General features: G+C 42.4%; 1 protein-coding gene and 1 long non-coding RNA gene across 3 annotated transcripts in view; one reads left to right on the top strand and one right to left on the bottom strand.

Annotated features, from left to right (window-relative positions):
• The first annotated feature begins 1,607 nt into the window (after positions 1-1,607).
• LOC120374239 overlaps positions 1,608-23,101 on the top strand; it is a 36,325-nt gene continuing 14,831 nt past the window's right edge. The window contains exon 1 of the long non-coding RNA XR_005585957.1: positions 1,608-1,685. This is a non-coding gene — a long non-coding RNA (uncharacterized LOC120374239). The remainder of the gene's footprint in view (positions 1,686-23,101) is intronic.
• CD28 (CD28 molecule) lies at positions 8,180-20,791 on the bottom strand. 2 transcript variants are annotated; one of them, XM_039493542.1, is made up of 5 exons: positions 20,580-20,791; positions 13,794-14,153; positions 13,403-13,515; positions 9,363-9,534; positions 8,180-8,753 (listed from the first exon to the last, which is right to left on the bottom strand). In XM_039493542.1, the coding sequence occupies exons 1-4, from the start codon at positions 20,632-20,634 to the stop codon at positions 9,394-9,396; spliced, it is 669 nt and encodes a 222-aa protein (XP_039349476.1). In that variant the 5' UTR covers positions 20,635-20,791; the 3' UTR covers positions 8,180-8,753; positions 9,363-9,393. The 2 variants fall into 2 exon arrangements, with proteins under 2 accessions (XP_039349476.1, XP_039349475.1); XM_039493541.1 differs by having other exon boundaries at positions 8,180-9,534.

Raw genomic sequence — 23,101 nt, forward strand, 5'->3', positions numbered from 1 at the left:
GTGTTGTAGTGCATTGACCCATTGCTTCCAGTCCCTGGCCCTGCTAAATATCAGTCTGAACAGAATGTTTTTTCTATAAGTTGATTGCACTGGAGATAGCTTTTCTTGCTGCAAATCTCAGAGGTCAGCAGGAGTGAAGGGGGAGAAAGGGGAAGAAAAATCAAATTCCATGTTGCAGGAGCCAACTCCTTCTGGAGATTTACAAATGACCTGACACACTGCAGTTGTCCTAGGCACTTGCTGTTGCTCAAGTCTCTCCATCCCAGTAGGGTAAATCTAGGGACTAAATTCGGTGCCGTAGGTCAGAGAAGGGAAGGAAATTGCATGAATTAAACAAGACCATTTAGTCTTCACTGATCTTTGATACTGATACTTTCCTTTTGGAAACAGAACCTCTTTTTGCAGGTGACACCCACACATCCCCTTTCATTACCGACGATGACAATAGCAGCGATAAACCACTGGAGCTCATGCTGCTTCACTTAATCTTTGTGTGTCATCATCACCGTACAAAGCCACAACAATAGGAAAACAAAGCTGTTTGCTGCTGCTCGTTTCTAACTGACATTTCCCCACAGACCGTGTGTTTTGTGTAACCTATGGACTCTTTGAACTTATTTTTGTGACTGCTTTGTCTGCGTCTTTCACAGTAGGTAGGTTCAGAAGCACAGTTCGGAGGTGCTGCTGCAGAGACAGCCTCTATTTATATTCTGTCCTCATTTTGCCTCTCTGCCTCCATGACTTAAAATCAAGCTACAGAATTACAACAGAAAGTGATTAATTAAAAAATCATTTTGAAAAGGAAGAGTCTGGTAAAAATACAACCCAAAAAACCCTTATTTAATTCAGTAAGAAGAAAGGGCAGAAATAAACTTGCCTCCAAAAATATGGCATGTTTATTTTAAGTCTGCATCTGTGTGTTTGTAAGCAAAAATAACCCACTCAGGAGATATCCATCCAGATTTTTAGAGGTATTTAGGTGCCTGCCGCTGCAGGTAGGTATCCAGTGGGATTTTCAAAAGTGCCTACTCTCCTAACTCCTATTCAAAACAAATAGAAGTTAGATGCCTAGGCACTTCTGAAAATCCAGTGAGGCACCTATCTGTATCTTCAGATGTTTAAATACCTATAAAACTCCAGCACTTCCCTTCCAAAGGCCTCGCCTTAAGAGACAACACTCACTTGACCTGAAGCTCAGGATAACTGATTTGCCTAGCTGCTTGAGACCAGCTTTATAGTTCTTTGGCTGAAACCAAAAGAGGTGGAGCTGATTACCTCCCTCCACCTCTTCAGGCAGGTGTTTCCCACAAGGTTGGGGTTTTGTAACTTTTATATACATCTTATTTTTGTTTGCTTGCTTGTTTTCACCATTAAAAACAATTTGCTGTCTTAGCCTCACCTCACCGGAAGGAAAGGGCTGGTGAAACCAGCCACCCTGGGAAGACAAAGGCAACAGGCAAAGCAAAGAAAACAACACACAGCCAAACACAGTGCACCTTCCCCTGTCTCAGTGGGAAAGTGCCATGCTGCATTCCAACCACACAGGGTGCTGAGGAGGGCTCTCATTTGAAATCAGCAGTACTCCCAAGCCCACACAGGTGATCTAAGATGGCTACCACTACCAAGTACAGCTGGTTTCTCATGGGTGTATAGGAGCCCCATAGAGGTAAAATGTACTCCTTGAGGTAAGAAGGTTTCTTTTTTGTAACATAGGAGCTGGAGAAAGAAAGAAAAACCTGCCTTATGGTGTGCATCTTAAAGGTGATTTGTTCTTCTCTATCCCCAGAAGGATTGTTATAAGGTTTCAGTTACATGTTTTTTAATATTAGGATACCTTTCTGCATTAACCCTTTACTAGCTCTCCCCTGCCCATTGGTCTCTCTCATCCCCAGTGGTGGACTGCACCCTCATGAAAACATAGGTTGGACTCAAATAATGTCAGCTAGAAAACTCTATTTTTTCCCCTTCCTAGCTATCCAAATAAGTATCTTCATGATATCTTTTTTTTTTTTTTGGCATTACTTCAGCTTGCTGCTAATGAGGAAAGAGCAAACAGGGTAAACGCTCCCAAAGTCAACATTTTGCCCTGGACTTCAGCCCATGTCTCTGTCCAGCAGGAGCGGATGAACTGCTCAAGTAAAGAAACAAATTTCCTCTCTGCAGCCAATTTTCGCGTGTCTGGGGAAGGCTGAGAAGACCAAGAACAGTTCAGCTGAATTTCAACAACCTCCCTTACCACTTTCATGAGCAAAAATTCAGCTCTGAGCCTGACCACTGGTGCTGGAGATTAATGGAGCCCAAAGGCTGTCACGGACAGCAAGCATAGTAGAGGCACTAGTTTATTTTGACTCACAACAGGGAGAGCTAATTGAATGGGGCACTGGCAAGGCTTGTTGGGCTTAAATTTAGACCTCTCATCTTTCTTTTCCTTGGCAAGCTGGGCTGAGTACATTGCCTCATCCCCTGCACTGTCCCTTCCATTTTTGTTAGCCAGCAAATTAATGATATTCACAACAGCCCCCTCAGAGAGAGGCCTGGTTCAGTGGGTATTCATTCACCTAGCTGCTGGCTTCGTCAAAGGTGGGTTAGCAAAGTGTCAGAATGGAGATTGATCCCAGGTGCAGCTCTTGTTATGAAACGCTCATATCTTCTTCAGAATGGGGATTGTTATCAATGTCTGAGCTGCATTGTCAGTTTATGCATCAAACCTGCTGTTTGAAAGCATCCTAGGCCTCCTGTCATATTCCAGGCATCCCCTGCCTTATACGGGAGTAGGTTAGTGTATGTCTAATCAGATACAAAAATCACATAAAAAGAACTTTATTCAGATTGTAAAGTTACGGAAGTGCCAGATTTACAGTTGTCCATGTAATCTTCACTCTGCCCCCTTGTGCACCCACCCTGTGCCACCTGAGTGAGCAGGTGCCTGTGGAAAAAATAGCATGTGATCATGTAATTAAAGACTGTATCATAATCATATGCATAGGGAGCAGGATGAAGGGTGCCCAGGCAACTGTAAACTTGGCATTTCCTAAATTTCAGTTCTTGACTCTGCGACTGTAAATGTTCTTTAACGTATTTTTAAGATTTCCGAGGGCTTTGCTATTTTAAAGGAACAGGTCAAACAACTTCCGTTTGTTCTGCCTATAACATTGAGGTCAATATGGGAACTTCTCCAAGCTGTACTGTTGCAAGTTGTTTGTTTGCTTCCTTGCTTTGGTATTATGGTATCATCCCGAGGCCGTATTGTGCTAGGAGCCATATAAACGTAATGCCACCCCTGCCCAGAAGCATAGGCAATGTTGTCCTTGGTTATGAAATGTGCATGAAAAAGCAGATCATGTAAGCGTTCCAACTTGTGAGAATGTATCAGCCTGATCCAAAATAGTTTTTTTTTAGAAACAAAAAACCAAGTAGGAAAAAGCCACATAATGATATAATAACTAGAAAAACAGCTGTCTTTGAAAACTGTCAGCCACTTCAATGGTCAAATAAAACAAATAAGACTAACTTGATTTCTCACCCCTCCCCCAGTACTGAGTTATTATTTGCAGGCTTATGAACCCTGGAAGGAGAGCTATGTTTCATCTTTAATTTTAAAAAATGTATGAAGAACTAGTGCCCTGAGCTTGGAATGCATGTAAAAACATGAGTGACACCATGTTTTTTTTCTCTCTCTGATAATGGGTTTACAGGAAATTGGCAGCCTCCTAATACCTCATCAGCCGAATTGGCCACATCGGACTATCCGTGCGCCTTTCAGGCTGGAATAACAACACACTATAATGTGATGCTCTAACCCAAAGTTCTTAACTGTGAAAATCAATCCACTTGCATCCAGATAAGCAGTTTTCAATGTTTCCTTCCCTTTGTAACTCTCAGACTCTAAATAAGGCTTGCAAGTTGCTCTTCTGTATTGTTTTCCAAACTCATTTCTGGTCACTGACAGAGAAGAAGAATAGCCCAGTATTGTACTTCCTACCATAGTCTGCTTTCTGGTTATAGTGAGTAACTAACAAAATCACACCTCTATCAGTGATTCATCTTGAATAAACTTTTTCCAGTAGCGCAGCAAAAAAACCTTGCAAAAGTGGAAAGATTTCATCTTTAGCTTTGAAGTAGATTTGTGTGTGTTTCCTCATACTCCACTTTCTTACTGACATTTGTCAATAACAAACTTGCTACTCACAGGCAGGGTAGCTCCAGCTGCAGGGGCTAATCTCTGCAGACTTAACAATTTTGCAATGATCCAAAACCTATAGTGGATTGAAAGGTAAATGGATGAAAGGCAACAAGGGAAGCCATGCAGAGTGTACAGCCGCTGAGGATCAGTAGTTTAGGGAGATTCAAAATCAGAAAGGGTGCAGCATAAGAAAGAGAAGAGCAGGGGGGGAACCTGAATTTTTGAAACCTAAAACAAATGCATCTCAAACTTCTGCAAGGCTTCAGTCTTCAAAGGCTACCTGGAACCTAAAACTGGAGAGAACCATTAGACACATGGCTATCTTTGCCACGAAACCAATGACATCTCAGTGGCTTATACAGAAAAACATAAAATGGAACATTCAGTATGCTGGAAAAGGCTAGCAAGTTGGGTGGGCACTTGAACTACAGAGCTTTGCATAGCAATTAATGACAATGAAAGAGCCAGTACATTAAATAGATTAGGCAGAGACTAAATGATTTAGCCAACATGTGAAGACAGTGTTGACAGTCCTAGAAGAAACAACAGAAATTCTGGAGCATCTGTTAATGGTGAAGAATGTCAGGATTCTTGGGATTCAAATGGTTAGCGAAGATCTGGACCTTTTGACTTGGCAATCTAGGCAATCCCCATTCTGAAGATTCAGGGTACCTATGGAGATACCACAAGTCATCTCATCACAATAGTATGATAAAGAGAGAATCCATAGAACAGCAAAACCCAAGAAAGATATTTCACTGATTTCTGATAGGGTTTCCATAGGCATGTGGGTTGAGGGAGCAGACAAGGACCCTTCCTCCCATTCCCTATGTCCACGTACAGGTAGAAATGACAATTTCAGCCCCTGTATTCATTTAACATTGAAATCCAAGTTCCAGGGGGGGTGTTCTTGGGGGGGACACTAAATGAAATTGCAGTCTAGCTCACTGGCATATGTGATTGAATTTCAGCCTCTCTGCAGGGCAGATGACCCTGTTCCCACTGCCCTCTTCCCTAGCCTGTTATCCAGTCCTGGGCAGCACAGCAGGGAGCATTCTCTTTTTGCCTCTTCAGATGACTTGCTGAATGTAGGGCCAGTAGAAGCAATGGCTGCCCTGGCATGTTGCACACTGACTTAAGCCAGCTAGTAGCTGGAATCAGTTAGGAGTACATATAAACCAGGAGATACTAGTCACCACTCACAGAGCCAGTCTGTGGGCTTAACGTGCCCACTTCTCCAGATACAATAGCCGTTTAGTGCCCCGCACATCACCAGTGGTCGATAAAACGGGTATTTCAACCACACAAAATGCATTGTCAACAGCCTGTAATTTATGGCACCACAATACTTTACTATTATGTTGATGTCCTTTTCAACACAACATCAGGGCCCATGCACTTTCCTTCCTGCTCCTCCCTACACATGTACACTTCTGGTGTGTCTTCCTTGTTTGTGCCCCTTTTTTGGTCACCCACATGAATTGTTTGGAAACGGGCCCGTAGCGTTCCAGTGTGTAAATATCGAGGATTTGTTCACTCGTCTATCAAATACTTACCGAATACATGAACTACAAAGCACTGTGCATTAGAATACCACCCTGCTACTGTCTGTACATGTAAACTGAAACCCAATGAAGTGTTAGGGGCGAGAAAACAAATAATATTAACAATTGCATTAAAAGGTCATACTTGTCTTTTACTGTCAGCCTTACAAAGTATTCAAAGTTTAATTTACAGCATCTATTTAACAGTTTTAAAATAAGATTATAAAAGTACAATAAAAACTCTGAGGCATGTGGACACAGTGAAATATACACGCTTCTCGGGTCTGGAAATGCATATGCAATTTTACAGCAGAAATGTTTGCCCCTGTGTATTATTGCTTTCTGTACATATTTGTCTGCTATCCTTGTGCCAGGGTATAAGACGTTATTTTCACAGTATATTCTAATTGCAGCACTCTTGTGGCTCAGAAGGCCTGTAAGAAGATGCAGTCAGTGATTATATGATAATATCCATAAACTTACCATGGAGGACTCACTCGTGAGTTCTGCTGCAAGCTGCTGCAGGGGAGTAAGAAATCCCCTTACTCCGCTGCATAGGCCACCCAAATTGCTAGGCCCTACATGGTGGGGCAAGTAGCTGCCACTGGGCTGCTGTTCGCCCCCATCCATGCAGGTAGGCAGGGAGTGGTCAGGCTGCAAAGGCAGAGGCAGGGGGTGGGCAGAGCTTTGGCTCCACCCTTCCCAAGGTACCAGCCAGTGCACTGGAGCTAGTTCAGAGAGAGTAGACTGCGGCAGCAAAAGGAGTGGCACAGCTCACTTCTCCCATAGCACAAGGAGGAAGCAGGGACCAGACTGTGACTCTCAGCATCTCAGCACAGTTCCTGCCTTGCTCCTGGGGCAATGGAGTTACGTGCTTCCTGCAATGGATACAGTCGAGCTCAGGAAGGGAAGAAGGAAAAGCCCCATTGGGTCTGCCTACCCTTATTAACACAAAATTATTCCTTGGGGCATATTCAAGCACTTAACCCTGTATAGTTTTAAATTAAACAGGATGGAGTTAAGTCTGATCAGGAATCTTCTGTCAGAATGATTTTCTGACAGGAAATGCAAATTCTGCAAAAAATATTTTTTGTAGGAAAATTTTAATTTTCCTGAATTTCTGATTTTTTTCCCTTCCCTTTGGAAACCTAGATCAAAATATTTAGCTTAGGGCTGGTTCAACCTAAATTGGAATATTTCTATTTATTAAACTGAACAGAAATGTTTCATTTTGAGTCAGCTCAACATTAAACTGCATTTCCCTGTTTTGCTACATTGGCTCATAGGACTCAGAGTTTGCCTCCAGCCCCCTACCTTCCCCCCATGGGTTGGACTCCCTGGCCTGACTATATTTCCCATGATGCAACACTGTCTCCTCTCTGACCAAGCTGAGTAGTCTGTCATGGGACTCACATTAACTGCTGTTGTATCATGGGAAATGTAGTCCAGCCAGGATGCCTGGTCCATAGTTGAGAACAAGAGCATCAGACTCCTGAACTGAATTCCAGTGAGGCAATGTGGCTCTGTAAGGAAATGCAGTTTAATGCTGAACTGATTTAAAAGTATGCATTTCCATTCAGATCAACAAAATTAAATGAAACATTTTGAGTCAGGAATGTCAAAACATTGCATTTCTATTGAAAATGTTGACTTGGACTGTTTCACCATTTCTGGATCAAAATTTTTTGGAATTTCTGCTCCATGAAAAAATTTGGTATTTCAAATTTTTGTCCTTCTTATATGGCTGATGTGTAGATATAGAGCAACAACTATAATTTAACATTTAGGTGGTTGTCAAGTAATTGCATCAAGAGTGGCGGGGTATTTCGCTGTGAGGCCTCCTTTGTATTTCTGAATCAGGCATTGAGTTGTTGTGTGTTGCATGGTCTGTTCTGGGTGACCGCAGTCGCACACCAGAGTTTTTTTAATGTTCCATTTGTGCATCAAGTATCCGCATCTGCCATGGTTTGTGTGGAGGTGGTTTAGGGTTGCCCATAAGCTTTGTGGAAGATCAAAGTCAGGGATCTTTTTGTTCTGGTTCAAGGTGACAACAAATGTAGAATTATCAGAATTTTCGCATGGACAGAAATTCTATCTTTTGCTCAGCTCTCGAAGGATTGGAGGGAACTGGTAAAGGAACCTCTTCTTCTAAGCTTGGGAATAACTTTTGTGTTGAGCTGACCCTACTGCAGTTTTGGAATCATCATTAAAAGAAACATGTCACATGAAAATCACTGAGGGGGAGGGATCGCTCAGTGGTTTGAGCATTGGCCTGCTAAACCCAGGGTTGTGAGTTCAATCCTTGAGGGGGCCATTTAGGGATTTGGGGATTGGTCCTGCTTTGAGCAAGGGGTTGGACTAGATGATCTCCTGAGGTCCCTCCCAACCCTAATATTCTATGATTACTGAACGAGTTTTATTCTAGCCCTTGTTTTACTCTTCCATGGAACATGCCTAGAGAAAAGTCTATATAAGAACAGTAGGCCCCAGTCAGATCCTGATCCTTCAAGGTACCGAACAGCTCCTGCAAAGTGCTGAGAGCTTTCAGTTCCTCTTGACTGCAATGGACGTCGAGGTCACTCAGCCCCTCCAATGATAGGGTGTGTAGGAGCAAATTTCAAATGATCTGATCACTCAACATTGTGGCCAGATTTTTTAAAAAGCTCAGCTGCTATTTAGGCACCAGAATACATAGACAGATTTTCAGGAGAGCTCAGCATGCTGTGTGCACACTGGCTTCTCAGCTCAGCTAAAAATCTGGCCCCGATTGTGTTTGCTGGGCACTCAAAAATCCGGCCCACTTGTGAAAATCTGCCCTCAGTAAGCTCTAATGAGGATTTTCTCACCTGCGTCTTCTATGACTTTGGCCAAGTCCTGGTGGTTTCTTGTTGTAGGCCAACATAATTCAAAAGGATTCTCTTCATGATGACTGCAGATCTTTCTTCGTCCCCTGTTGTTCCAGACCTGCCTTGCAGATTGATTGCTTTCTCACTGTATGAAATTGTTTCATAGGGGGCCCTCTTCCCCTACAGATATTACACAGTCACCAATTTAAGAACTTAAGAATCGCACTTTTAATGTATACTGGATTTTGAGTGTCCTGGATCTGTCATTACAACCCATCTGCGGAATAATCTAATAGTCCACATGGCTAGCAGCTGACTACAGCTGAAACCCTCTCCTATTCTTTTAAGCATATGTTTGGAACTTGAAACTGGATTCTCCTCTTTGAAGTGAGAGGGGACCAATTTTTGCATCAACAGTTTGCTTGGTACCATATGTAATGGTAACCAATTAGGACTGTATTTCAGAGATTTATAATTCTTCAAGTTAAACATACTTCTAACTAGAAATTAATGTTCAATATAAGGCAAAAGTGATTGGGAAAGATCGGTAGTTGCAACAGTGAACAATATACCCTGTACTGGATCCAGTGTTATCTTTCCCCCTTACACACCATCAAGCTTGAACATGAGTTGTAGCTAGTTTTCAGCCATCATAGAAAACAACCTACTTTTACACAGTTTAAAGTTTGACCGGTACTTGCTATGATGTCATCAAATATAACAGATATGACATACTAATGGCAGGCTGTCCTTTCTCATCCAAGTGCACGTGACAGAGTAAAAGCACACCAGCGGTATTAGCAGCTTGGTAAGCAGATAGTCACGGTTCCCAAGAGCGGTATTCCGTGTGTATCCGAGTTGGTGCATAGGGTTGGTAATGCTTGTTCTTTGGGCCAGGAGGATGGCGTGGCGTCATGTTCATGTAGTCACTCGTCAAGATTCTGTTGTTCTTGTTTTTCCACTACAGGGGGGGGAAGTATGAAAACATTTCTGCAATTAGATTAGGCTAAATAATTTTTTTAAAGTCTTTGTGCATGGACTCCGGAGTGTTTCTTAGGACTTGATTCGTTTTTCCTCCTTCCCAATTAATGAATTGTCCAAGCAGGTCATGCTATTATCAAACGTATTCACCACTCAGAATTATTCCCCAAGGCTTTTTCAGGAAAGCACTGAAGTAAGTGCTTAAAGTTAAATAAATTAATCTAAAAACCAGCATGAGTAGTCAGAGAAAATGTTCTGCGAAATTTGCCCTCCTCTCCTATCAGTGGCCCAGCAGCCCAGCTGCAGAGAAAGCTGTAGTATTAGAGAGTTCTCCTGGTAGTGAATGCTGTAAACTAAGATTGTGTTCTAACTTCTCTTCTAACCACCTTCTTAGCTGGAGGAATGACTCAGCAGAAGTAAAGCAAGTGCAGTCAGCAAGGGGCTTTCCTAGCTTCTAACTAGAAATTTAAAAAAAATTGCTAATGTCAACAAAATAAGAGTGACAGAAAACGCCTCCTGCCTGTATGTAACTGTGCAGCCCTGTCCTCCGTCTCCCAATCTGCAGTCTGCTGGTTGAGGGGTGAAGGAAGCAAGGATGAGGTTGTTCTCATCTATCTGGCCCTGAGCACTGTACCTCACGCTCATTAATGGACTTTTGCCTCACAGTAATCCTGTGCAGTAGGAAAGCACTATCCCCATTTTGCAGATAGCAAACTGAGGCACAGGGTAGATTATGTGACTTGCCTGCAGTCAGAGAGGAAGTCTGTGGCTGAGCAAGCAACTGAACCCCTTGCTTCTGCAGTCTAGCTCAGTGTCCTATCCTCAAGACCATTATTCCTACCTAAATTCATCTCTTGTGAATTAGTGACTGGGCAGTGGGCTTCCCCTCTATCACAACGCTATGGCTGTAACTTACTAAAAACATCTTTTTGCTGAAATTTCTTGTATTTGAAATATTTTCAAAAGCTTGAGCATAGTCTGTAGTTTTTTACTTTAGTAAGGACTAAAAATATAATTTTTTCCAAAATACTTGTGAATCTTCTCGTGTGTGCATGCATGTGCCCACACACACAAACACAATTCAATCTGCTTAGGTTTCCCAAGGGCTAGTCCTCGCTGAAGGCCAGTCTACAGAACAATTTGCCTGAAAAGCATGTAAAGTGTGTATGTATGCCTATTTATATATACATATATGAGAGAGCCCTTAAATCTGGAGTTATAAGCAACTCAGCTGAACAGTAAATGTCAGTTCTATGGAATAACATACATAAAGGTTAGTTACATATTTTATGCTGGTTATTTCACTGTGGAGTTCCACAGTTGTGTACTTGGGACTCTGCAGTGATTCAAGTGCACAAGGAAGCCAGTAGGAAGATTGGGGTTTCAGAGTTCTAAGCTCCTTTTTTATTATTATGACTTTTTAAAAAACCACTCATATAAATATAATGTTAAGGAGATTATTTTCACCTCTTTGAAGTGAAGAAATGTTAAATTTCAAATAGTGACAGGCACAGATGGAATATTTTGGATTACGAGCTTTACTGCTACATAATATTTTAGAATACAGTAAGTGCAATTCTACCCTCAGATACGCATGTGTTAATCTGACTGGTCTGGATGGGAGTTGTATAGATATCCTTGGAGGTGCAAAATTGTGTTAGGTATGTGCAACAGCGGGGAGTTAAGGTAACTATATCAACTTTAATATTTTCTGACTTTAAAATGGTGACCAAGTTTCATTCATTCAAGTTTGCAAAAGTAAATTATATTACTTATAAACTATGCAGTGTGTATATAAATTATTAGATACATACACGTGTGCTTGTACAGGTATATAATCTATAACATAGATATATACGTGTGGGTGTGTGTGTGTGGATAGACAAATGTACAATTTTAAAATCCTCTAGCTAAGTCTGAGTTATTTTTGTCTGAGTTATTATAGAAATATTTAACTAGCATGAATAAATGCCTGACTGTACAAAGATGAAGGTGTAGGACTGATGGTTTTGGAGAGCAAAGAACTTTTTCTTAATGGAGGTCAAAACCTGTGTAAGAACATAGTTTCAGCTAGGCCAAACCCTAATTCATTCCATCATTGTGGACAGCTTTTTTGTACCCATAATCTTTATTAGCCATCCCTATTTACATCCAACAGCATTACAAGTATGTCAGCACTCTGAATACATGTTATTCAGAGGATATCAGCAGCAGATAAAAATGGATGAAGCCAGCACAACACAGAATCAGAATGCTACATTGCCATTCTCTGTAGGAGTGCATGTCATCTTAGTAGGAATCTGTATCTGAGATGTAAGAGAGAGACAATCCAAACAGTAGAGCAAAACTTATTCAGACACAAAATTATGGATCTGAAATGACAGTATTTCATCAAGGCACAGATGCTGCATAGCAATTTCACCTATTAGTTGTACCATTTAAGCTTTCCTATGACAGAATCAGAGCAAATCTCTTGAATGGGGATGGGGGAGAAGAGAGCGTTCGCTGGCTTTAAGTTTGTTAATGGCAATGCCTGATCCAGCTGGCATATCATCAGGAATTCTCATTGCAATGAACTGTGTGCCTCTGTGTGACAATGATGGTGCAATTTAGAGACCTTGACTGGCAATGGGACTGGGTTTCTGTACTCAAATGTAGGGTTTAATCTGAAGGAGGGATCAGGGAATTGCAGCCAGATTACCCTGCAATTAGCTGAAAATATATATTTAAAAAGAGAGAGAGAGAGAAAGAGAGAGAGAGAGACTGGAAGGAGGAGAGTTCCCCTATATATTCACTATTCAAGCCTGCACACAAGTTAAATATTCTAGCTGTACTCTATACAATATGGGGATCATACCCACCCACCCCCACACACACACATATCCATGCACAGAAGAGGACGTCTGTTGCCTCTGCATCTGCATCTCCTTTCTCCCAGGCCCTGCAGATCTGTGTCTCCAATCAGGCAGAAAAGGATGGAGCCAAGGGGTGTCAGGGGTCCACCTTTTTCTCCATAGTTATTTTTAAAGAAAATATTCTGAGACTGCATTATCTTTCCTATGCTGCCCACTCCATGGTGGAGATTCCTCCTGTTTTAGAACAACTTACAGCAAGGGTAGTGGCCAGAGGGAGTCCAGTGGAGTCAGACTACCAGGGAAAGTGGGGAAAGGAAGAGTTGCTGCAGAGGCAAAATGAAGCCCTATGGAAGGGCTTGGCTAACTGCTGAGCCAGAGGACCTGTGCATATTGTAGGTGGGCTCCATGGTCTGTTGCTAGGGTGACCAGATGTCCCGAATTTATAGGGACAGTCCCAATATTTGGGGCTTTTTCTTATATAGGTGTCAATTACCCCCCATCCCATGTCCTGAGTTTTCACACTTGCTGTCTGGTCGCATCCTATCTGTCACATCCTTCTAGAGAATAATTTAGGAAGTAGTTTACAAAGGGCTTCTTGCTGTTTTCCTGCCTCTGCCCCCTCTCCTGTTGGGTTTATTATGAGAGGGAACAATCCAACCCGGTGTTACTAGGGGCGGACAGTGAGAGAGCCTGGAGCTCTGACACAGTCAAATCTCCTACTAAAGCCCCAGTGAGAGTCCTGCCAGGGTTAGAACTCTGGTATGGAGCCTTGATTCCCTACCTGGTTACTGATGTGACTGCAGCAGGCAGGCAGATTTTGTATCCTGTGACTGGATGAGCATAAGCAACCAGAGCGAAGAACCATTGCTGTTCTTTGACTGGAGATGGCAATAACTGTGGGAGGTGACTGCATAAGCCCGGTGAAAGCTGGTGGGTGGAAGGGTGGGGGTGTACCTGAGTCACATAAAGCAAGGAAAAAAACTCATTTCTTACCCAGCAGATAACAAACACCGCAGTTATTAGCACACTGTAGACAGCCAGAAATCCAAGAGTCACCACCAGAGCCCAAAAGGGTGTTGCAGATTGAGATACTGGTGATTGGATTTCTTAAAGAAATAGAATAGAAAAAACGTCAGAGACCATAAAAGCAATAACTTTCATTTCCATTTATTGACTCCTTGCTCCAACACTCTTCTATAAATTCTATGGCCAGCAGAGGAAAGTGGCAGGTTGCTAGACCCATTATTTGGGGGAAGAGGAATTTTGCCTTTCACTGAGAAATAGTCATTAGGTACCTGACAGGGAACCTCAATGCTGTGAGTTCGAGCGTTAAGGTGCACATGTAAGGAAAAGGATATTGGACAATTATAATTTTGTGTCTTACCTTTCACATGAATGACAGTCCCATTGCTCTTGTCATTGGAGATGTAAGGAGGTGGAAACATGACCTCAATTTTGCAGAAGTAAATATCTGTTTGGTCAGTACTCAGCTTCCAAAGACTGAAATTCACTTCCTTTTTGTGGCTATCAACTGTAACATGGCAGCTGAAATCTTTATTTGAATGATGGTTGTAGACGGAACCATTCCAGGAAACAGAGCAGACTTCAACTGCTCTGTCTGTTCCTTTATTCAGTGATGCTCTGAATTCGTTCCCAGTTCCATTATAGGCATATTTGCAAGCCAAGGTAGCATTTTCATTAGCTGCCATGATTCGAGGCGGCTGTTCCACTAAAATCTTGTTTTCTGGGAGGGAGGATGGAAAAAAACCACTTATTTATAAAATACATTATATGATTTTTTAAAAAATCACGTCCTGCTGGTGCAATTGCTCGACATACCGGTACCCACTGAGACTGTGTATCTACCGCTGTGATCATCAAGGGTGTGTTCATTCTGAGTTGGATTACAAGGGTGACATTTAATACTGAAGCTCTAACTTCTGTCCCAGGTATAGACACACCAGTGTATTCATTCCTTAGCATAGAGTGTCCTAGTGACACCAAAAAGTTGAAATATGTATTTAATATCTAGCTTACCAATCAACAAAAAAGAGGACCACCGTTATACATATGCCTTCTGTTCCAAGAACAACCTTATTAAAAGGCAAATAGCTTGATGGTGTAACTGACCCCAGTTGGGCCGTCACTGGAATTTGACCCATGAGCCTCTACAACTTGAGCTAAAAAAAATTCCTCTAGCTAGCTGCTGTCGTAACTTCTTAACCTCTTATGTGGACCAGCCATAAGATGGTGACAAAGACTTAAATCTATGACAGTTATCACACTAATGGCCCAAAGATACACTTCCTACAAAGGCAGAGTTCTACTTGATCTGACTGGCCTGATACATAAGAACGATGTGTTTTCTGTCCCCCACGTCACTGGGGTCTCTCTGTACTACCAGCTGCCAAAAGAAGTTGAATCGCTGAAATGGATTGCATAGAAGGCTGCTTATTTAAGGGGAGTAGTCCTTCCCAAGTGAGACCTTACCCTCCTTTGGAGAGCAGAGAAAAGAAGTGAGAGTGGGAACGACTTTCCCCAACAGCAAAACCTTCACAACAGTGCAGGTGTGTGACCACACAAGTCTTTGTGCAGATCTTTTACACGAGGCCTTTGTGGGCTCCATCTGGCCGAGCCATGGGCACAGTCACAGGAGATGCTGACAGGGAAACGGTTTCTGCCTCAGTTTATGTCCCCCTCCAATTTTTGCTTCAAAACCTGCTATCCTTCTCCTCAACCTCTTAAAAGGGATAGGGAATAAATGGAGTGGGGCAAAGGTCCTATCTAAGCTAGTGGGAGTCTAGAAGACCTTATCCCCACTCCTCAGATGACTGACTGGAAGAACAGAAGTGGGTGGAGCACCAGTGGCTTAGCAGGAGAAGGGGTTCAGAAACTGCTCTCAGGAACTCTCTGCTCACTGGCCTAACAGCAATTGGAAAGCATCCATTGGAAAGGATATGGGGAGCAGCCGGAGATGGGGAGAAAGCATTGGGGGAGGGGGTAGAGCAAACATGGAGGACTTGGATGGAGGGAAACACATGCAGAGGAATCTAGGAAAGTAACTGATCTGGGGCGAGCAACAGAGACAACCCACCAACTGGAGTCTTGAATATATGTAAGATGGGGGCATCCCTACAGCCAGCATTAGTTCTTTGATTGCCAGCTTAACTCACTACTGCAGAAGCTAGCCATTCTCCCACTCCAGGAACTGTTTGCTAGCCTCTGGGTCTTTGTGTTCTCTGAGGAAGAAGAAAGAGAGCAGGCATTGCAAGCATAGTGGCTTTGCAGAGCCCCCTCTCTAGCAAGAGGAGAATGCAAGGGAGAGGAAGATTCCAGTCATTTCTCCTAGGGCCCCTTGCTGCACTGTGCGTACTAGTGCGGGGGAGACAAACTTGTACATATTGCTGCAAACCTTGCCTGCTTTCCTGTGTCTGCAAAACCCAGGAGGCCCTGCCCCAAGGAGAGCGAGAAACTAACTCAGAGCAGGGAGTCCCCGTATGCTGGCAGAAAGTGGTCCAGATTTTGGATTCCGTCCCATTGTCCCAAGACAGCTGAGAGCACTGTTTGGCTGTCTAAGGCCTTGTCTACACTAGGGGGGGAAATGTTTGGTTTGTTTGCCTGCTTTTGAAATGTGTTAGCTAATCCAATTTAATTAAGTGCTGTTTGAAAATGTTTTAGTGCTGACTGTAGCCTGGGTTTAACACCTTTTCCAAACATGGTAGCCAGATGTGGTTCAACCTAGCAAGAAAATCAATACATGACCTGGGTTGGAGTGTACAAGACACTAGCAGAATTGTTTTATATTTATCACGTTTGGGGCTTACGAGTCCTACCGGGAGAGAGTGTTACCTAATTTTTAGATAACTGGAGAACAAGGAGTTGTGAGTAACATGTTCTTATTGGGAGTAGAATTGCAGTAGTGCCTAGGGGCCAGAGTCCCATCTTGCTCCATGCTATACGCATGCATAACAAAGAGCTGCTCCCTGCCCCAGCGAGCTCCCCATCTAAATATCCTTGCTCAGAAACTTCCAAAAACATTAGCCGATTAGCGAAACGCCCGCAAAGCTGTCACAAACACTTATGAAGAAAAAACAGATTCTTTTGGCCAGCCCTGCTTAGGGGCAAAGGGAAACCCTCCGAAATCTCATCACTGAGGCAAGCCCCTCAAGGCATTGTTTAGATTCTTCTAGGGAGCCCAGTAACCTTCCACAGTGCTTTGCTGCCATAGGTTGGGTTCTAATCTCAGATGTGCGGTATGTAACACCATGTATCTTAAACTCCTCTTTTCAACTGCAGTATCGGATCGTTTTTGCACCCGCAGCGATGTGTCGCTGACAGTATGAGATTAAAATCTATTGGCCTTTCTACCCCAAATTATTTCCTGCTTTTTTGGCCATGCCGCCAAATCTGCGAGCCCTCCAATGCTGATTAGATGTTAGCATAGGTTCTTGTTCTTCGTTAGCCAAGCATATGGAATATAAGATGCCTTAATAGCATAAGCAAAGTGTATTTCATGGGTCAGTGGATGAGGACTGTTTTGTTCAAGCTGCGAACCAGGCTTAGCTTTGTCAGGTGGCTCCACTATATTAAGTCACACCACCACCTAAACAGATTGAGCAGTTTTGTTTTTCATTATGTGGAACAAATTATTCCTCGTGAAAGTTATGTGCATTGATGGGGGCATAATGCAAGCAAGCATTGTGTGACCTCAGCATGCAGCTCTACCAAAGCACCCGAGTCCCGGCCTCCAGCAAGGCCTCTTATCCCTCTCTTGTGGTTCTGTCTGTTGGAAAAAATCAGTCATGCCAAAATGTATATTCAGTCCACAAGAGAATAAGATTAGCCCATCAAGCTCTCGTGTCACCTGTGACCAGAACAGGATTGGAATAAATCCTCAACAGGAGCTGAACCCGGGCGAGTAAATAGAATTTGAACCTTGGTCTCTAAGAGGCTGGTGTACTAACACACTGCACAAGCATAGTTCAGGTTTATCTTGCATGCATGAAAACACTTTTCTTGTAAGTGTCACTTGGGCTTTGTTAAAATGGTAAAACATTGAAACATTTAGTAGGTGTTTCCATTTGTGAATTGTTTCCCATAAATAGAGCCATGATTGCTATTTCCAAAGGCAATGTTCCGTTGTAAGTGCTACATAATAATAAACATCTATGACTGCACCTGGCCTTACCCAGCCCAGAAAGCAACAGTTATGAGAAATCACTATCTACAATTTCATAAAAGTCTTAAAGTCTTGGGGTGGAACCACTCTCTGTAGCAAATTAAGCATATGCATAAGCGTTTGCAGGATCGGGGCCTTCGGTTTTATAAGCAACTGTTGCACGTAGTCTGTGTAAGATCTCCTTGTCGTAAAGCATTTCACACCACATTCTTCATATTAAATTTAGATTATAATAGAATGTAGGACTTTTCATCACAAAAAAATCTTGACCATACTTAATAACTGTAAAACGCTGACGTTCTGATCTCGTACACCTTAGGCAAGTAAAACTCCATTGAAGTCACTGTGGCCCAGGAAGAGAACCCGAGAAAACATAAAAGTAAGGAAGAATAATTGTTTTTCCAAAATTTTCCATGCATAGCCAGCAAGTGATTAAAAACGTCCTACGCTTGATTGGTAGACCAGAGGAGCAAATCATTTTATGCCCTCTTTTTCCCCATACAGTACAGATATTGAAAACAATAGTGGTTTTGCCTTTGTTAGGAATATGGGATGAGGTTCTGAACAGCTAAACATAATAGAGAAAAGGCCCATTTGAACGCCTTGGGAAGGGAGGAAACTGAAGAGGTCTAAAAAACCTATAAACAGAAACATACACAGATATGATACCAAAAAAAAAAAGCAATTCTGACTTCAGGCTACCAATGTGTGCTGTTCAGCTATTTCCAGTCTTTTTCAAGATGCTTAGAAAGGTCTTTTCTCTGTTACTTTTTTTTTTTAATTGGCTAATTCAACCAGCTGTCTGTGATATGCAGCTTCCCCTGAAATGAAACATCCTACTCTGATCCACTTCTCCTGATCATGAAACACTCAGGCCCTTGCTAATCTCCCCTTCCTTACATTAAGTACAGTATGGAGAAAGGTAATAAATTCCAGGAGATACACTACTGCTTTTGTTAAGCGCAATTTCTTAATTTGCAGGGCCCAGGTGTCTGTTTAACTTGTTCGAAGAAGAGGAAATGTGTTGATGTCATGCTAGTGTCTGGTAAACCACTGCTCACCATGCATACACACCAGAGATCATTCTATGTACTAGTAACCTGGGTGGGTTACAGGCTGGTTTTTAACCCATAAAAATCATGAGCCAGCAGATTTCCTGTAGTACAAGGGTGGGGAGAACCCACCTGTATTGGTTATGAAACACACACTGAAGACAGAATAATCTAGCTGCCTCTTAGATTACAGTAAAATAATTACTCAGCCAGAAAGACAAGTAAGAAAAAAGTACCTTTTTATCAACACTAATGCAAAGATTGTGGTTCAGGTCAACGTACAGCGTTCTCTGAGCTAGTGTTATAATACGAGAACAATGGGACAGTCTTGTTGGCCTTAGTCAGGCAATGTTCTCATTGACTTTAATGGACATTTGGATTATATAAGGACTTCAGCATTTGGGCCAACAATAATAATTGCCATTTATTAAGCATCTCTGATCTGAGGATCTCAGTGTAAAGACAAGGGAATAAGAAACCTATGGCAAATGCTCATTTAAGCTCTCATTCTGTAAGCTCATACACATGTGCGTAACTTTACACACATCTGAGTAGTCCCACTGAAACCAATGGGACTGCTCAAGTATTTAAAGTTAAGCAAGCATGCGAGTGTCTGTAGGATCCGGACCAACGGCAGTGTGTTGGAGTATCACTAATATGGACTGCAGTTCAAAGGATTTGCTTAAAGCTGCTGGCACCTCATTGATTATTTCCCCCTCTCTTTCCCCTCCCTCCTGCCCTTCCCTCCCCCCCTGTTCACCTCCTCCTGCAGCTTATCCCCACTCCTAGAGTAATAATCATCTGTTTGTCACAACCCCATTGTCTGCTGTGGAAATAATTATGATGTTACAAACAGAGAATTATAACTTCAGGAGAGGAATAAGGAGCATAAGCTGATGAATTCTGAAGCAATATCGATCTTGATTTCATGCAAATTACAATATCCTTAACCAGGGGAAAGAATTTCAGCAACATGTAAGAACTGTTTCTAACTCCTTTTTTCTAATTCTTCTGTCAGGCAACAGCAGCAATGTAAGAATGGTCTACGTGTTACTAGTTCTGTTAGGAGGACAGGTTTCTGTTCATCTCTTTTCCTGTAAATATACAAATGCTGACATTTAGAGAAGAGCTGACAACATGAATTCACAGGCCAACGATTTCAGCAATACTTTGACTTGAGATTATCCTAGCAAAAACGATCATCCCCTGCCTTGCTTTGCATTCTAATGTGTCCCCTTGAAAGATGTGGCAATTATGAAGCTACTAAAACTGCATAGGAGAGGTGATAACAAGACACAGAGTAAGCTAAGAAAGAACAATTGAAGATTTAAAATATTCAGTAACATTTTAAGATGCCCAAATAGACATGTTTTTGTTTTCAGAGGGAAATTGATTATTCAGTAGGTAGCAATAGATTATTTTTTTAAAAGCCAACCATCAACAACCCATTGATTGTCCTAAAAAAACCCAACCATCTATTTTTATCCATTTTACATATTTGTTAATTCTCACCAAGTGTACTTAGGGCTAAGTCCTGCAGCCCTTTATATAGGGTGAACTTTCAATGGCATATAGGGCTGCACATTGGAAACTCTGGAGGTTACAGAAATATATACACTGAGAGAAGTGGAGTCATCAAAACAGTCTAGATCCTAAAATAAAGAGAACCCCCCAAGGTAGCATGGTATGTTCAAACCTATGATATAGTATGATAGTAGCATGATATATGCCAGGGGGCAAAACCTGACTCCAAAACATACTTAAAGAGAAGTCAAATAAAAAAGCTCTTAGGCTCCAATTTGGAGAAGATTGTGATTAACAAAACAAAACAAAACAAAAATCCATTTTATCAGGTAACTAGTCACCTACATCGAAATACATTCTCCGGCGTCTTAATGATGGTCCAGAAAAGTAAATGGAAAGGATCAAAATGGTTTACCTGTTACTTCAGCAGCTTGAATGAAGCTGAGAGCAGCGAGTATCCAGAATATCATGATGATAATGGTGGGCTGCAAATGTAGATGCCACCCCCACAAAGAAATCTGAAGACTGAACCACAAGCCAGCCTGGTGGGGCCTGACTGTTCAGTCAGTCACACATTCTCTCTCTCCTCTCCTTTCCCCCTCAGGAGCACTTGATCTACAAACTGACTGAAACCACTGTGATGGCAACATTTCAAACCGGAAGTTAAGTTGTTTGATGACTTCAGCTTTTTATCTTTAGGAAGTCTCGTCTCTGTTGCTTAAAAGAAAAGTTTGTCCTTGGTAAAACTGTATTATGCTAAAGGAAATGAAAGCCCACCTTCCCACATTCAATAGCGCGCCCCTTTTGGCTAGCCAGAGTTTGGGTGGACGCTTGTAGACCTGTTTCTGTTATGAGCAGAAGTGGATGAAACAAGTCAGGTATATACACTTTGATGCAATCCTGTTTATTTATAAAGACTGTACCCAAAGTCCCATCTCCCTGAACATAGTCAATTAAAACAAACAGCAGGTCATCCCCTTGCTTACTATTTCCAAGTCTGTCCCTTCAGTCAGTTGTGTGCCAAGAACCTCTGTCTCTCTGCCCCTTTCAAGGCCACAGTAACAACTTGCTGGATTCCTGCCTCTAATGCACACAGCTTGCCAACAATGCCCTAGCATCTGGATTTCAACCAGTTTAAAAGGAACCATCTTACAGCTGAGCCTGGCTCAGGCTTTGCTAGATGACCCTGTGCCTATGGTAGTAGCCTCCTATTGTTTCCAGCTATCGTGCCATAAAGGAATATTTAACTGCTCCTTCCATTTAATCTGAAATAACGGTCTGTGATTGTCTAATAGATCAAAGACCTGCTTGGTGGCAGCCTTAATACCCTCCAGCATAATAGTAGCATGGTCAGGCTGCTTGAGATTTTTAATATTAAACTATTTCCTACACAGAAAAAGAACAAATCACAGAGCCAAAATCTACTATGGATGAATGTGTATGGCTCTCACTGACATCTATAGGAGGTGAACATCTGTAGCCATGGGTAGAGTTTGGCCTACGGTGCCTTGACTTCCCTCTCAAAACACCATCAGAATGGACTCCAAGCTACAATATTTCACTATTTAAGGAAAGAGAGAGAGAGAGAGTGTGTGTGTGTGTGTGTGTGTGTGTGTGTGTGTGTGTGTGTGTGTGTGAGATTATATTTTGGCAAAAAGTAATATCGTGCTATGCCTTTTTTCTTAATCAAACTCATTCCTGAGTTCATATTAAACTTTACATTAAGCAGCTGACCTGGCATGTATTCTGCCATCCACCATAAAGAATGTCTGAAATTCCTTAGATGTGAATTTTGGAGTGTGGAACTGGGACTGTGGGGGTTAACCCCTCACTGTGGGCTGACAAAGCCACACCCCCATGGCCCTACTGGGCATGCTCGAAGTGCAACACCAGTATAAGAGGGAGTGGCCTGGCTCAGTCTGGGCTGACTGCCATAGGGGAAGGAGGTGTGCTGCCAGCTCCTGCTGAAAGGTTGCCAGCACTTCATGACTCAGAGGCCAGCCAGCTGACAGTAACCCTCGAACTCCAGATTTTCTGAAAAATTGGGTTGTGGATTTTTCACTTTTGATAGCTGCTGGGGATGATAGTTCAACAGCACTGCTTTGGTCTATAGGTAACATGTACCCAAAATCTTTGGGACGAGACACTTCATTCAAAGCCCAGCTCTGTAATCTGGAGCTAGTTCAGCTGCTATACCTACTTCTAGTCCAATAATTTTAACAAGAGGCTTGTGGTCTATAATCAGTGTGGAAACTCATGGAATTTCATGTCGCTAAACCCACGCTTTTCTGTCTGAGCCCAGCTTTTTGTTTTTTGGAAAAAATGAAAAACCCAAGTGTGACTGGTTGAACCCCCCATCCAGGATGCCACCTGATGTGCTGGAGTCCCACTAGTTCCACCCATTCCACCAGCCTGGGTTTCCTCACCCTGTCCTAGCTGTGCCAGGCCCTCGAGCCTTCTCTAGCGCGCGCGCGCGCACACACACACACACACACACACACACACACACACACAAGGCCACACCCAGCTGCAAATGGACACAGAGACACTTAGATTAGCTCTGTGCAGGGGGAATCAGCTCAGGAAATGCCCAGCACTCATGTGCACACCTCCTTTGGGGTATAAACCCAAAATAATACTGTCTTGCACTGTATAGAAAGATCTGCAAGCTCATAAAAATTCATCCTCTCCCTCAATGTGGGGAGAGATATATACAGCTTTTTGCCCCCTCCCTCCACCCCCATATTAATTGCACAAACTGGGTTGTGAAATAAACAAGAAATAAGTTTATTAACTGCAAAAGGTAAATTTTAAGTGATTATAAGGGATAGCAAACAGAACAAAGCAGATTACTGAGAAAATAAAACAAAATGCACAAACGAAGCTTAATACACTCAAGAAACAAGTTACAAAATGTAATTTCTCACCCTAAATGCT

This window comes from Mauremys reevesii, linkage group 11 (assembly GCF_016161935.1).
Source record: "Mauremys reevesii isolate NIE-2019 linkage group 11, ASM1616193v1, whole genome shotgun sequence".
NCBI lineage: Eukaryota > Metazoa > Chordata > Testudines > Geoemydidae > Mauremys > Mauremys reevesii.

Bases quoted from the DNA above. Each gene is read 5' to 3' on its own strand.
- CD28 (XM_039493542.1), bottom strand. From the start codon at position 20,634: ATGATATTCTGGATACTCGCTGCTCTCAGCTTCATTCAAGCTGCTGAA. The intron at 13,516-13,793 runs GTAAGACACAAA...TATTTCTTTAAG, and splicing joins GACTGTCATTCATGTGAAAG to AAATCCAATCACCAGTATCT. The intron at 9,535-13,402 runs GTAAGAAATGAG...CCCCCCCTGTAG, and splicing joins CGGTGTTTGTTATCTGCTGG to TGGAAAAACAAGAACAACAG.